At 24.2% G+C, this 14,994-nt stretch overlaps 1 protein-coding gene across 2 annotated transcripts; it reads left to right on the top strand.

Annotated features, from left to right (window-relative positions):
• The first annotated feature begins 564 nt into the window (after positions 1–564).
• On the top strand, positions 565–11,028 carry LOC114130279 (uncharacterized). Of its 2 annotated transcripts, none has more exons than XM_027995231.2 (8): positions 565–864; positions 3,115–4,442; positions 4,527–4,781; positions 5,813–5,938; positions 5,997–6,201; positions 6,330–6,553; positions 8,069–8,302; positions 8,764–11,028. In XM_027995231.2, exons 1-8 carry the CDS (start codon positions 786–788, stop codon positions 9,040–9,042), a joined length of 2,730 nt encoding a protein of 909 aa, XP_027851032.1. In that variant the 5' UTR covers positions 565–785; the 3' UTR covers positions 9,043–11,028. The 2 variants fall into 2 exon arrangements, with proteins under 2 accessions (XP_027851032.1, XP_027851026.1); XM_027995225.2 differs by having other exon boundaries at positions 567–864; positions 5,997–6,216.
• Positions 11,029–14,994: the final 3,966 nt, after the last annotated feature.

The following is a 14,994-nucleotide window of genomic DNA, read 5'->3' on the forward strand; positions in this document are numbered from 1 at the left end:
TCACTCTAACGAGACGGAGGCGTTTATCATCCACTGTCCATTTATATCTAATTTAATGTTGTATTATTAAAATGTTTAACAAATAATAATACATCACACTATCACAGTAATAGCATTGATTATAAAATATACTAGTAAGTAGTATTTATAATCAATTGTAATAGGTAGTAATGTAGTATGAAATATTTCATTTTAACTTTTTAATCAATAATCTGTTGTACTGCAGCAGCAGCAGCAGCTGTTGCTGTCGATATTGTGTTTTCGTGATAATACCCATGACAAAATAAATTGTATTATTCGGCTACAGCCGCTCAAGCTCGACCGTTTAAAAGTTAAAATCCATTCTGCGGCTCAATTAATGCTCAATCGCCGTATTGATGATAATTTAGTATAATATAATTTGTATATTAAATAATCGATTACCAAGTAGTTTTATCGCACGATTAAACAATAAATTCATTGCGTATATCCGTCTTAAAACTTAACCAGGCATGCGCAGTAATTGCGTTTTCACGGAATAATGATCTACCTCCGTGACGTCATTATGGCTAGTATAGATAGGAGGTTATAATGATGATAACAATATTATAGTACCATAGCCGAACGCCTGAACGCGCCATAATGCCATATTGACGAAAGACGATTGTGTTCTCTTCGTGCATTACCTCTGTCGGTGATTGTCAAACCCATTTTTTTCAATTTTTTCCTCGCCCCATTCGGCTTTTGCGTGTTCGCACCAGTTGCGGAGACCAAAGGGCAACGATAGTACACCGGCACCGAACGCTATGGAGTCCAGTGAAAATGTCCGTTTCATTTTCGGCTTGCTGGACGATATAAACGAGCAAATCAACTCCAGAAATGCTGGTACAAATATTATTATATTATTATTACTAAATGTATACTTAAAGGTAGATACGTGAGGTAAATCGTTTTAGTGATGCCAACATTAATCTGTCGTCCTATTATCTGCGTTGATCTTACCATTTCCATTTTAACATAAACGCATGCTTGATCGTAGGTACCTACAGAATCAAACTTAAATTGTTTTGGATACTAATTTCGTTTGCTTTAGGTGTACATCGTAATATATTTTCCTTTACTATTCGTGTCATGTGATTTCTAATATCATGTATTCGTGTACTTAATTGTTTTATTATGTTAACTCATTAATAAATGCCTGTGTTCTTAGTTTGACTATTATTAACTGATTGTACATAGTATGAATCTAATGTATTAATAAATCTATTGTTTGTTGGTAAAATAGGTATATCATTTTTTTTACTGTAAATATATTATAATCGATACTTAAATCTTATCAAGCTGTTAACCAGCTGTCACTAAAAGCCAAACATTAATTTAATACTCCTAATATGAGGATCTATACCAAATATGCACATTGGAGCTATATCTCGGTGATGTGTAATTAATTTTATGTATTTCCAATGATTAAATAGGGTACCTATTGATTAGTCATTAATGTATTAAAAATCAAAATAAATATAATATAATGTATATTATTTATCAATTTATGATTATTAAGGCACCAGGTGCAAATGCAATTTTGTACACAAAAATATGCTCTGTGGGAATAGAGATCCTGTTCTGTAGAATCAACCAAATTTGATAAATTTTTTTTAACTAATGGAGGGTTATATTCTACAGGCCGCATCGATCTCCGTTTTTTTAATATTTTAATCTTAAACTTTATAATCTGTCTTAAAAAATAATACAATTTTAAGCAATTTTGTATAAATTATATTTTACTATTTCTTTTTAATAAAATAAAAATCAGAGTTTGATGCGGTCTGTAGGAAGTCTTCTTTTTTCAAATAAAAATATAGTTACCAAAATCCAAAAATTCTTCAAGGCCTGATAATTATTTCCATGAAGTAATATTTTTTCGATATAATACACCCTATCAATCCCCCCCCCCTTAAATAGGTATCGAGTAGTAAATTATTGGAAAAGTATTATAATTAAGGTGGTAACTAAAACACAAAATTTTCAAATTTTATTGAATTGCGGAAGACATGAAAATTTGGCACTGGGCCCCTTAATTAATTTATAAAATATAAGCATTATCATTCTATTTTAAAACGATTCATTAACCCAATATCTAACTTCCGTCCACAATTCTTCTTATTATATTGTTATGAAGCTTATGATATGAAGTTGCAGGCATTGTAGGTAACATGTTACCAATGCAATGTGATTAATAAATATATGCTATATGACATGATATTGGTTGGTATCACTTTATTGACTCTTACAGAAAATAATGATTAATCTTGATTTTAAGATACATTATAATGTTTATTTGATTTTATGTAATTTTAATAACATACTAAAATTTTAAACTTATAAAAAGTGATTAATTTTTAATGAATTAATGTTTTTAACGAGACGTCTTATCTATTACTTTTGGTGAATAATGATTGACTGTATTTGCTATTAGAAGAACTTATTTTATACTTGTAGATAAAATACCTCCTATTATGTAAATGAAAATATATATATTTTGGAAAATGTTTTGATGACATTTTGGTTATACTATTTTGAAATACTACTTAAATAAAAACTTACTCTTGTTTAAAATAAAGATAATATTATAGAGAATTAAAAATTAAAAATCACAAATATAATTAATAGTTCTCATAGATAAAAAATCTTGATATGATTTTAGTATTACATATTTAAAAATTGAAATTTATTTCAACAGAAAAATAAAAACAATTATATTTTGTACCACAAGAAAATATATATTCACACAGTGTTCTTGTTTCCAAGTAACAACGCTTCTCTGTTATAAGACTACATCCCTCCCTCCACTGAGGGGGAGCTAGTGTATAGCTGTTACCAAAAACCAAAATGATTCAATAAAACTTGATCTAGAATGTTTTGTACTAGAGATGCACAAGAATAAACCAGTTTTGGCCAATCACCACATAATATGGTATTCTCTTCTGGCAAACAATATATTGAACAAATTCTATAAACAAAAATTTAAGATATTTTATAACTTTTTAGAAAATAAGAACTATATATATTATATTTTTTGTATGTATTTGGTAGCATTCAAAGTTTATTAATAAATTATCTATTGTTTTTTTTCAGCGTTAATGGGCATTAATGAACAAGATATTACAAACATAATTAATGATAATTTAAAATCAAAAAAATATAAATTCTCAAATCATGGCCAAAGAGTAGTTCATTTTATTCTATATTTGAACACTAAGTTGGAAAATTGTAATTGGGTGAAAGAAGATGCATCACTTAACCTCAAACGATATGTACATGGCAGCCCTCTCCCTAGTTCCATTTACTTTATAATTGTTAATGTATTGGATTTAAAGCCATTTATATTTGAAACTATAATGTATACTCCTTACAGTTTTTGTAGCGATTTAATTGAATTTTATTTAAATGGAATAAAAGATATGGATGGACTTTCACAGCTAGTTGCTACTGAAAACCTAATTATTGCTCTAATGAAATCAGTTAGACGTGCACCAGTAAGATCTAATTCAGAAGGTTCTGTAGCCAGTCATTTCAATCAAGCCATGCTAGTATTCAGTAAGGATAATTTACCTCATGATATGAGAAGACTTAATTTCTCAGACGAGCAAAAAGAAATAACAAAGTATAATGGATTTCGGGTGAAAAGCATATTTAACATTTTAATAGAAATGATTAAATTCAAAAGTATACCTGATACTTACAGGATGTATCCTATGTATAAATTAAAATCATTACGTTCTTCAGTTCCGTCAACAGATACTGGTCATATTATGTTTAAAAAATTTTTTGATGTACTTATGTATAAGTGTATGAATATGTGCAATTTCAGCATTGATACTTGGCTTTCTTGGTATGAAGTGGAAGTTATTGAAGATGACACTAATCTACAAGCAGCTATTGGACATCTATGCTATGAATTATGTAGTTTGATAGATAATGGAATTATTAATGAACCTTTATTAAAAGAGTTCCATCCAATTCTACGTAACATAGCCATAGAAAAGATTGATTTTAGTAATATTGATATTACTGATATTGATGCAATGACTATACGTGTAGATAATTCTTCTAAATTTCATCTCAATGGTTGGATAAAAAAAATGATAGAAAACAAAAATGTTTTTGTTCATGACCGTGCTATTCAAGTAATGTACAATCACATAAGCGGTGTTGATTACAATTGCTTTAAGGCTATCGTTGATAATGTTATGGCTTTTTGTAAAACTGGAGGCATAGTGTCCGAAGCTCTGGGAAAAGTAATATTTAAAGGAATCAAACACTTGGATCTAGAAGATAAATTGACTATTCTCAGACATGTTGTTGTGAACCATATTGATAATCCTTTTTTTGTATCAAATGAATTTGATGAAAAATTACGTTATGTTGCCCACAATGAGTATAGTAATAATATTAATCATCAAGTAAGTCTTACTAACTTGTTGAAGAAAAGTATAAATATTTTAATTTTAATTTTTGCTATTTTATTAAAATGTCACTTTTTACAGGAATTATTGTCCATTTCAATTTGGCTAACGATACAACAACCAAAAAAAATGTTTAATATATTAATAAAGCAGTATATAACCGGTATTTGTGGATTAAACCCTAAAGATATAGATTCTAATAGATCATGTTTATACCAAATGTTGCTTAGTCTTCATTTAGACATGGATACTGGTTATATTTATCAAGAATATAAGAACTTGATGTTAGAATATCCAAATTTACCACCATCTGCACGTGAGCCCTTTCATAATTGCGTAAGTTTATTTTTATATTAGCTAGTTAAAATGTATTCTATTCAAAATAAAAGTGAACTACTCAGTTGACTAAAACTAGTTATAGTGTCATATCTGTATCCACAGACATATATAAATATATCCTGCAACTATGCAATGTAATAAACCATTGATTGGTGATTGTTAGCAAATACAGTTGATTAACAGTTAATATCATAAAACCATCATTATTATTATATATAGTTTAACGCACACTTAACATTTATCACACATGGTTTTATTTGTCATATAAAGTCTAAAAATCTGTTGTATATCATGCATCTATGGTTATTTCCAACAATTTGGCGGTGATGACAATTGAACTTAATCTTAACAATGTAACTTCTATACTAATAAAATAATACTATAATAAAACGTGGGCTTAACAATAATTGTAACTGTAGTCGTAAACACATGAGATATTAGTTTAATTCATGCTGTAACACATTTGAAAGATGTTAAATTATATAGTATCTAATATAAATAATAAAAATAGGTAATAGTATTTTTTAATTTTTAATATACATTGACATATATAATTATAACATATATTTTTAAATTATTATTTTTCCATGGGTGTACCATACCTACACAGTGTAATTTTTTTTTCATTCAGGATTAGATTGTGATGTGTAAACTTATTGAATTATTATTTTTATTTTGTATTATTAAATACCTATACTATAATTCTACATTTATAAATTTATTCATATTTTAAGTAACTAAAAAAATTACGTAGTAGACCTCCATATTATAGCATATAGAAACATGTGTGGTTGATAATAAATGTGCAGTTAGAATACAATAAGCATATTATAAAACCATAGATAATATATAATATTTATTATATTATATATTATCTATGTATAAAACTTAGCTTTTGTCTAGTGGGCTGATGATGTCCTACTGATCACTGTACATAGGCAAAAGTGTTCACTTTTATCTTGAATAGCACATAATATATTTAAACGTACAACAGAAATATATTTATATTGTAAACATTGTTATTACAGATTTTAGGATTTATCCAGAAGCTGTATTTTATAAAAACAAAGCCATTTCTTACATACGTCATGTTACCTCTCCTAAACCCTTCGCCAAATTTTGAATATTTAAAATATTTGATAAATTTAACTAAAGTGAGTATATTTTCTTTGTAATTAAAAATTAATTATTTAAAACTTTTCATTTTGGTAGATACTTGTGGATGACTTTCAAACTATTGAAGATTGCCACTTAGAAATCTGGGATAAATTACTTGCACAGTTGGCTAAAATAATGGATGATGTACGTTGGAATATTCATAATTATTCATCTATTAAAGTTGATGTATGTGAATCGATCATTGTAACTATTCAGCCTATTCTTATCTATAATACACACTACGGGGGAAATACATTAGGTAATAGTAATCTAAGTAAGTTACATAATGTATTATAGATTATATTATCATAAAAATATTAATTTAAAAAATTAAATAATTCATGTTATTTTGTTTTGTATAATATAAGTTATAATGTATTTTTTTAGTTAAATCAGCACACTTGGAAAATATCAAACAAGAATTATCAAGTTTACATTTGATGACTCGTTCTCATTTCTTACGTTTGTGGACATCTGAATATATTACAATAGATGGAATGGATGAACAATTAATTATGACCGTTCATTCACAGAGTCATATTTCATACTCTAATTTAAATAGATCATCAACTCAAAGAGCCCAAGAAGAATTTATTTTTAGCATTGCAACAGTAATTTTCTTATTTAACAATTTATTATACAGTCTACTCTCGGTAACTCGAACCTTGTTAACTCGTAATTCTTGATATCTCGAATAAATAAAATTCCCTTTTAAATAACAATAAAACTTAATGTTATAACAAACTTGTCAACTCAAAAATTAATTAAACAAGATTTCGATATCTCAAATTTTCTTATCCAAATTCAGAATTAAATATATGTAGATATGTATGTATAAAACAATATCGTCTCCGATTTATTGGACAATAATAAAGAAGAAGTTGAAGACCCGCAAATAGAACCCTGTACTATCACAAGTAAAAAAGCAACACTTGCTTTAGAAAAATTATGTAAATATATTGAAACTAATGAAGGTATGGAATATGTATATAAATCACTCAATTATTTATAAAATAGAATAGAGAACAATCTTTTAAATAAAAATAAACAATAACCTTTGGACCAATTTTTTAAAATTAAAAAGTATGTATGTATATTTTTTTAATTTCTTTTATGTAAATTAATTATTTATTATGATAATTAATATAATTAATTTAAATTTTGAAAAAAAAAATTTTTTTGATAACTCAAAATTTATATGAAGTTGAATTTTTTTTACCACCGTGAAATTTGAGTTACTGAGAGTACACTACATAAGCTGTTGGTTATTGAAATATTTAATATAATAACTGAATATTGAAAATCAATAATTTAATTTAATTTTTAAAAAATTAAGTATATATTTTTACTGTAATAATACCCAAGCATATAATTATTAATTTCTTACGATATTAATATGATTTTACTGTTTTATAAATTATCAAGTTTGACTCGTTATAGTTTTAAAATGTTATGTAGCCAAAAATAACTTATTAATATATAACTTAAAAATTAAGTTTTCCTATTCCATTGATTAAAAAAATTATTTTCTTATATATTTAAAATTAGGTAAATATTATTAGTTGTTTTCAAAACTCATGGATAGATAGTTCTACATTTAACTATGTTTTATAAGCATTAGGACTAAGATCAATATGCATTGGTGTGTTTTTTTTTTTGCAATATTCTTTTGCGAATTATGCACATTATAGCCGCTTTTTTAATGTTTTTGAATATTTTAATTATAAATCTTATTACTCAAAGTTATATTACTCTCATAATTTCAATTACATAAAACCATTAATAAATCTAAAAAAAAAAGTAAAAATATATTTAATATAGTATGGATTTATTTAAAATTAAAAATTATTTAAAATGCTATTAAATGCTTCTCTTCACTTAATTTATTAATTATTTAGTAAATTGTATATTTAATATTATTTATTCTAAAAAAATAAAATTTCACTATTTTCTTTACATTGCATATAAATCTTAGCACTGTTTAATTACTCATAAAACTTCTTTTTATCGTTTTTTTAAGAATTATTTATGTCGAGTCATTTACTTTTATATTTATTTATATATATATTAATATAATTATTATTTTGTATGTGTATATAAATAAAAATTTATAATTTTTATTATAGTTTATGCCAAAGTTCACACCACATGAAATAAGGAATTTCATAGCAAATTATTTAAGTTCAGCCAAACCTCCAGACTTTGTTGAGGCATCATTTTACTTGTTGGATTGTGTGATGAATGCTGTAATGAGAATTATTGTTTACTTGAAAACTGCTGTTCAAAATAAACCTTGCAATAATCAATGTGAGTGGGACTATATACAACGTGTTGTGTTTGACTTTTTTAATGCTGCAAATGTAAGTATTATTTATTTATTTAATGTTTAAATGTGTATTAATATAATTCTTTAGCTCCTCCTTGTACAATTTGAATAATATTTTGGTTTAAAAATAATCATTGCTAGACTAACTATATTAATAATAATATTTTAGTATTTTATATATTGAATATTAAAGCATAAAATTATCCTATTTAATTGTATATGAATTTTTGTGAGTAAATAAATAGTAATTCATGAAAATATTTTATAACTAGTAATTTAATATAATATGTATAATAATTAAATACAGTCGATACTGTACACCATTAATTTTGCTATAGTTAAAAATAATTTTTCCAACAAAGTAATTCATTTAATAGGTATTTATATAATAAAATGATACTAATACACAATTATACTATATTCTTATAATGTGATACATTTTTTTTAGTTTATATTGTTTTTATTCTAATAACTAACAAAATATTTTATCTTTAGGAGTCAAGCATGTGTTGTATATATGAAGAAGAATATAACGCTAGCTTCATAATCAACAGTGTGACTAAAATTACAATGGTAATAAAATTGCTTGGCGATAAAAAAATAGACTGTTTAGTACCAATGTTACATCGCTTAATTTATGTATCAAAAGCACGAATGAACGCTGAAGAAATTTCAAATGTTTTGTCTGTGTTAGCTTCTATAAAAGTTACTTATTATACAAATGCCGTGAACCCTATAATAAGACAATTAATGAGTGATATTTTACTAAAATAATCATTAGATCAAGATTAAGACTTGTACACTTAAATAATATTTCATTTTTGGTACTCTTTTAAATATAAACATACATTATGAATGAGTAAAGATGTTCTAGTATTTTTATTTTGAATGTTATATTTCAATTATTCTTCCAAACATTCATTGTTTCACAGGTTAGTTAATTATTAATATTTTGAATTAATAATTTGTTTTCCTAATTAGATCTCATTGAAAAAATAACTAATAAGGGTTGGCAATGAGCTAGGTTATTATTATAATTAATATAATATCAATAAATGAAAAGTTACAATGTTAAAAAATATGTGTGTCTTATATTCTTAGCTAGATATATAATTTAAAATGTTGGAATACAACTTTTATAAAATCATCATTTTTAAATATTTTAATTATGTATGAGATTATTTTAAAGTAATTCCATTAAATATGTAAGAATTTTGTTTATCATTATGTATAATTCATTTTATTTATACACACATATATACCAAAAAGTATATTATATTTTAATGTGCTTTGACTGATTATTGTCATTAATACCTTTATATTTTTATTTATCATATTTTTACATTTTTACGTTTTTGTATAATATTGAATTATTTGGTATTTCTTTTGTTGTGTTATAAATTGTTTGTTTAAAGTTCCTAAATTATTATCAGCCGCTTAAATTTAATAAATTACAATATGTTATGTATTCTAAATGACTTCATGAACTATATAAATTACAAAATATTTACTGTACAATTATTTATCAAACATTGAGATTCTTCTATTGCTTATATTATGTATACAATTGATAAACTTTATACTGTGAAAATGTATGAATAACATAATTCTCTTGTATACCTCTAAATATTTCATTGTAAATTTATGTAATATTAGAAATATTCATTTTAATCTGTACTTTATTTTTGATTCATTACCAATTTTTGTATCAAATATTGCTAATTAGTGTTCTTAGTATACCGCATAACTTCAACATTTAATTTTTATAAAATCTTTTATTAATAAAAAAAAAATATTTTATTGATATATTACATTTTCTCGTGGTCATATTTTTATTAAGCATCTTAAATGTATGAAGAATGTTTTCATTTTACTTTCAATATTAAAGTATTTATTTACTCTTAAAACTTCATTATTATACCATAGTTTTTTAATATGCTTACCAATTTTATGAAGTATAATTTTAATATTATTAAATGTATTAATTTGCTTATAAGATCACATATAGCAATTAGAGAATAAATTGTTATAAACAATATGAATTTATATGCTATATTTCAAGATAAGAATAATTTATCTTCATCAAAATTGTATAAATGATTATTTTATATTAACCAAGTAAGAAAAATACATTAAGTTTATTTGTAATAGTAATTATTAAAATAAAAACTATACTATAATTATGTATTCTTTAAAAAGTTGTATAAATTAGATATAAGATAAATAATAATAAGTAATACAGTAGAGTCTCACTAATCCGGACATCTGGACAATTTGTATTTTGTACTTTAGTACTCTTGTATAATGTATATATTCGAGAATACCTGAATACCCATTATAAAGATATTATTGTTTCGATTAATAATAATAATTTATAATGTACAATTGTAAATCAATAAATTTTGAATTTGTATAAATACATAAGGTGTTTTTTGAAAAATACGTATTAGCAAGTTAAAAAAAATGCCATTCTGTTTCATCCGGATTTTCGATAACTCGGATAGTGTCTGGTCCCATTAAGTCAGGATTAGCGAGACTATTGTAAATATTATGTATTATGATTTATGGTTAATAAACAGCAGTTATTGTTTTGTATGCACTGGTGCATCAATTCTTAAGGTATTGTGGTACATAATACGCTGATTGCTGGTTATAACAAAAATATAAAATGTACTGACATAGAATTTTGTTAGTTTCAAATTAATGAAATACTTTCCTAATTATATCACATTAAACAATCTTATTCTTATTTTAAAAATATTGTATGTATATTGTATACCTAATACCATTGATTATAAATACTGTATTTATATCAATATTTATACGTGTATTTAATAATTTGTTTTCCAAATTAATACTCATTTCAAAATTTGTTGACCACATCTTTTGTTTATTATAAAAATAAACAAGTATATTTTATTATTTTTCGTTCATAATAATTGATATATTTTTTATTTTTGTTATTATTTCATTGTCTTTAAAATATACAATTATTAAAAATGGTAATATAATGTAGAAGTCAAATTAAAAAATCTAAGGTTATTACTATTAAGTATGATAATATAAAATCTATCAGATTCCGCCTTTTCTATTATATTATTTAAATAGACTAACTATTACTGTGACACCCCCAATATAACAAGAATTTTATAAAAATTATATAAAAAATTAAACTAAATGTATGATTGTTTTGAAAATATATAATATTATTATTTTAAAATCACTATAATTTATGTATACATTGTTTTATTTGTAAACATTAATAATAGTTTGAACTGAAAATATTTGAGAAAAATGTTACCTATTATCAGAAATTAATATTGGTTAATAAATGTGGTAAAAACTTTCAATTAGTGAGCAGCATTGGGTGGGTTATGCTTTTAGAGCAGTAATGGAAATCATGAAACTTAATTGTTCCCTTTTGTTTACATACAATTTAATTATTAATTTCTCACCATTTTTATGTATTATAACTAACAATAAGTTACTCTTGTGTAGTTTTATTTAATGATTGATTACTTGTTTTTAAATTTTAATGGAATAAATAATAATGCTGTAAATTTTTTAATGCTTATGATATTTTCGTCAAAATATATTTTATTAATAATAATTAATAAGTTTCATATATTATAAGAAACAAATTTGTTTTAATACATTTTATTAAATTTTTCTATTGATGAAAAATAATTCTTAACATTTAAAATTTAACAAGTGACTTTTTCTTCAAAAAATATTCTTACATGTTTAAATAATTTCAGTGATATCTGCTAAAATTCTGTTAATTACAAAATCTCAAAATTTTAATTTTAAAAATATATTGTTAATTCCATTATTAAATAACTACTTATGATATTATAAAGAGCATTATATAAAATTTTCATCCTTAAAAATTTAAGAATTTATTATGTTTACTACAAAATACTTTTAATTTGTAATTTTTGTGAATTTGATAAATTGTGTGAAAAAATTGTGTACTTCAATTAAATATATATTTAAAAAAATGAAAACTGGTGTATGTTTCAAGTTTCTACGACTAGAATAATTTTTAACTATAACAAAAATCTTAAATTATTTGATAATTAATGATTACCTAACTTATCGACTGTCGATTATCGTAAATATTTGATTTCGTAAAAATATAAACTTAAGATACATTTTTTTTTTAATTGACCAACACTCAACTTCTTTTATAATTATTGTAAGCCACACGTATGGAAAATCTTGTATTAAATTTTTAATCTTAAGCTATTTACACAAAATGTTTTATAAACTTTTAATTATTACAAAATACTCATAACTTGCAAATATTCATGATTTTGACGAATTTTTATCAATATTTGAACTTTTAATGAGGAACTTTGTATTAAATTTCCAAGTATTTTGACTTAGCAAAAAAAAAAAATTGTCGGCGTTTATAAAAAAAAAACGAATATTTCAATAAAATACCTTTAAAATAAGCGAAATATTTTGTAAATTAAATGATGTGAAGAAAATGCCAATCTAAACAACTAATGAAATTTTCAACTAACTGCGACTTATACTTTTTGAATAATAACAATTAATATTTGAAATCGTTTGAGTATATTTCGTTATTGTTACGAGATTTCGTAAAAAAATTAAGATTAAGACGCTCATAACATTTTTTTTATACAGCAGAGCGGTACCCACTTGACTACGCTTTTATTTTTGTTTAATTGTTAACAAAATAAATAAAGTATGGCCTAATGTTAATGTACTTAAAAATTTATTCTTTCTTTTTTTTCTTATTATAATTATAGGTTTTTAATATTTGTATACAGTTATACTCTTATTGAGAAGTTTTATTCATTAATAAAATAGATTTTTTTTTAATTAAAGATTCTTTTACGACTATAATTTTTTGTTAACGCAAGTTCACGCAAATAATACTACATTTTTTTATAAGGTAGGTAAAACAAGCGTGCATGGATCTCTTATCTCATCGTCTTATGGGTTTTTAGGTCTTATTAGTTATCTTTTGTACATCAAAAAAATTTTTGGTAGGTATTCTGTAAAAAAAAATTTCATTATTTATTCGATAATACGAAAAAAAACAATTTTTAATTTTATTAGTATTTTAAACAAAGTTTGTTAGGTACAATGTATCGACGTATATAATATTGAATTAAAAATGTATGGATAAAACACAATTGCATATGTTCGTCATCGGCGATACCCTTTTAAGATAGGTAGGTAGGTAGGTACACGATTCCGTACGATTTTACCCGTTTATTTTTAACTCCAAAAAAGTGGGCAAGTGAGTACCGCTCTGCTGTACATTAGGTGCCGTATGGATCATTATTATATATTATAGGAGTGTTAAATTTGAATCCAATGATATTTATCATTGTATACGAAAAACGATTCTGAACGAAGATGATTTGTCAGCCTAGGATATAATTTCTAGTGGTTGGTAAAAAAGGTGGTTTAAAAAAACCAGCTTATATTAAAAAATATTTTGAAAATTAAATCACGTAAAGAAAAAGCGAATCTTAATAACTGGTAAAATTTTCAAGTATCTACGACTTATACTTTTTGAATAATAACAAATATTTAAAATCGTTTGAGGATAAATCGTTATCGTTACGCTATTTCGTTAAAATTTAAAATTCAAACGCACTTAAAATTTTTCCTATAATGATGCTTCGAGTTTTCTCTATAGATACTTGAAGGTAAACTTATGGAAAACTTAGTGTTGTATTTTTAATCCTTAGTTATAAACACAAAAAATTTTATGATTTTTCAACTTCAAATATTTCGCAAATATTCATAATTTTGACGAATTTTCGTCAAAATTTGAACTTCAAATGCTAATAAAAAAAAATTGTGCCTATGTATTCTTATAATTTTTTAATCACTATAAGAATAACATATGAGGAACTTTGTATTAAATTTTCAAGTATTTTGATAGGGCCAAAAAAATTTTATCGACACTTCAAAAATATTTTTTCAGAAAAATTGAAAATTTCAGTTGTCTATAAATAGCTCAAAAAAAGTCAAAATATTTTGAAATTTAAATCACGTAAAGAAAAAGCGAATCTTAATAACTGGTAAAATTTTCAAGTATCTACGACTTATACTTTTTGAATAATAACAAATATCAAAAATCGTTTGAGGCTAAACTGTTATTTAACGCGGTTTTTGTAAAAATTAAATTTCAAACACTCATAAAAATTTTTTGTCTGAATCCGGTAGAGTTTTTTTTACAGATATTTGAAGAAAAATGTATGGAGAACCTTGTACCAAATTTTCAAAACTTAGTTATAAAAGAAAAAATTCAAAAAAGTGGGCAAGTGAGTACCGCTCTGCTGTACATTAGGTGCCGTATGGATCATTATTATATATTATAGGAGTGTTAAATTTGAATCCAATGATAGTTATCATTGTATACGAAAAACGATTCTGAACGAAGATGATTTGTTAGCCTAGGATATAATTTCTAGTGATTGGTGAAAAAGGTGGTTTAAAAAAACCAGCTTATACTAAAAAATATTTTGAAAATTAAATCACGTAAAGAAAACGCGAATCTTAATAACTGGTAAAATTTTCAAGTATCTACGACTTATACTTTTTGAATAATAACAAATATTTAAAATCGTTTGAGGATAAATCGTTATCGTTACGCTATTTCGTTAAAATTTAAAATTCAAACGCACTTAAAATTTTTCCTATAATGATGCTTCGAGTTTTCTCTATAGATACTTGAAG

The sequence above is a fragment of the Aphis gossypii genome, chromosome X, assembly GCF_020184175.1.
Source record: "Aphis gossypii isolate Hap1 chromosome X, ASM2018417v2, whole genome shotgun sequence".
NCBI lineage: Eukaryota > Metazoa > Arthropoda > Insecta > Hemiptera > Aphididae > Aphis > Aphis gossypii.

What these genes read in the sequence shown, in the direction of transcription:
- LOC114130279 (XM_027995225.2), top strand. Translation starts at nt 786, where the DNA reads ATGGAGTCCAGTGAAAATGTCCGTTTCATTTTCGGCTTGCTGGACGAT. An exon ending in GTAATAATATTAATCATCAA is followed by an intron (nt 4,443 to 4,526) that starts GTAAGTCTTACT and finishes CACTTTTTACAG; the next exon opens with GAATTATTGTCCATTTCAAT. An exon ending in GTGAGCCCTTTCATAATTGC is followed by an intron (nt 4,782 to 5,812) that starts GTAAGTTTATTT and finishes TTGTTATTACAG; the next exon opens with ATTTTAGGATTTATCCAGAA.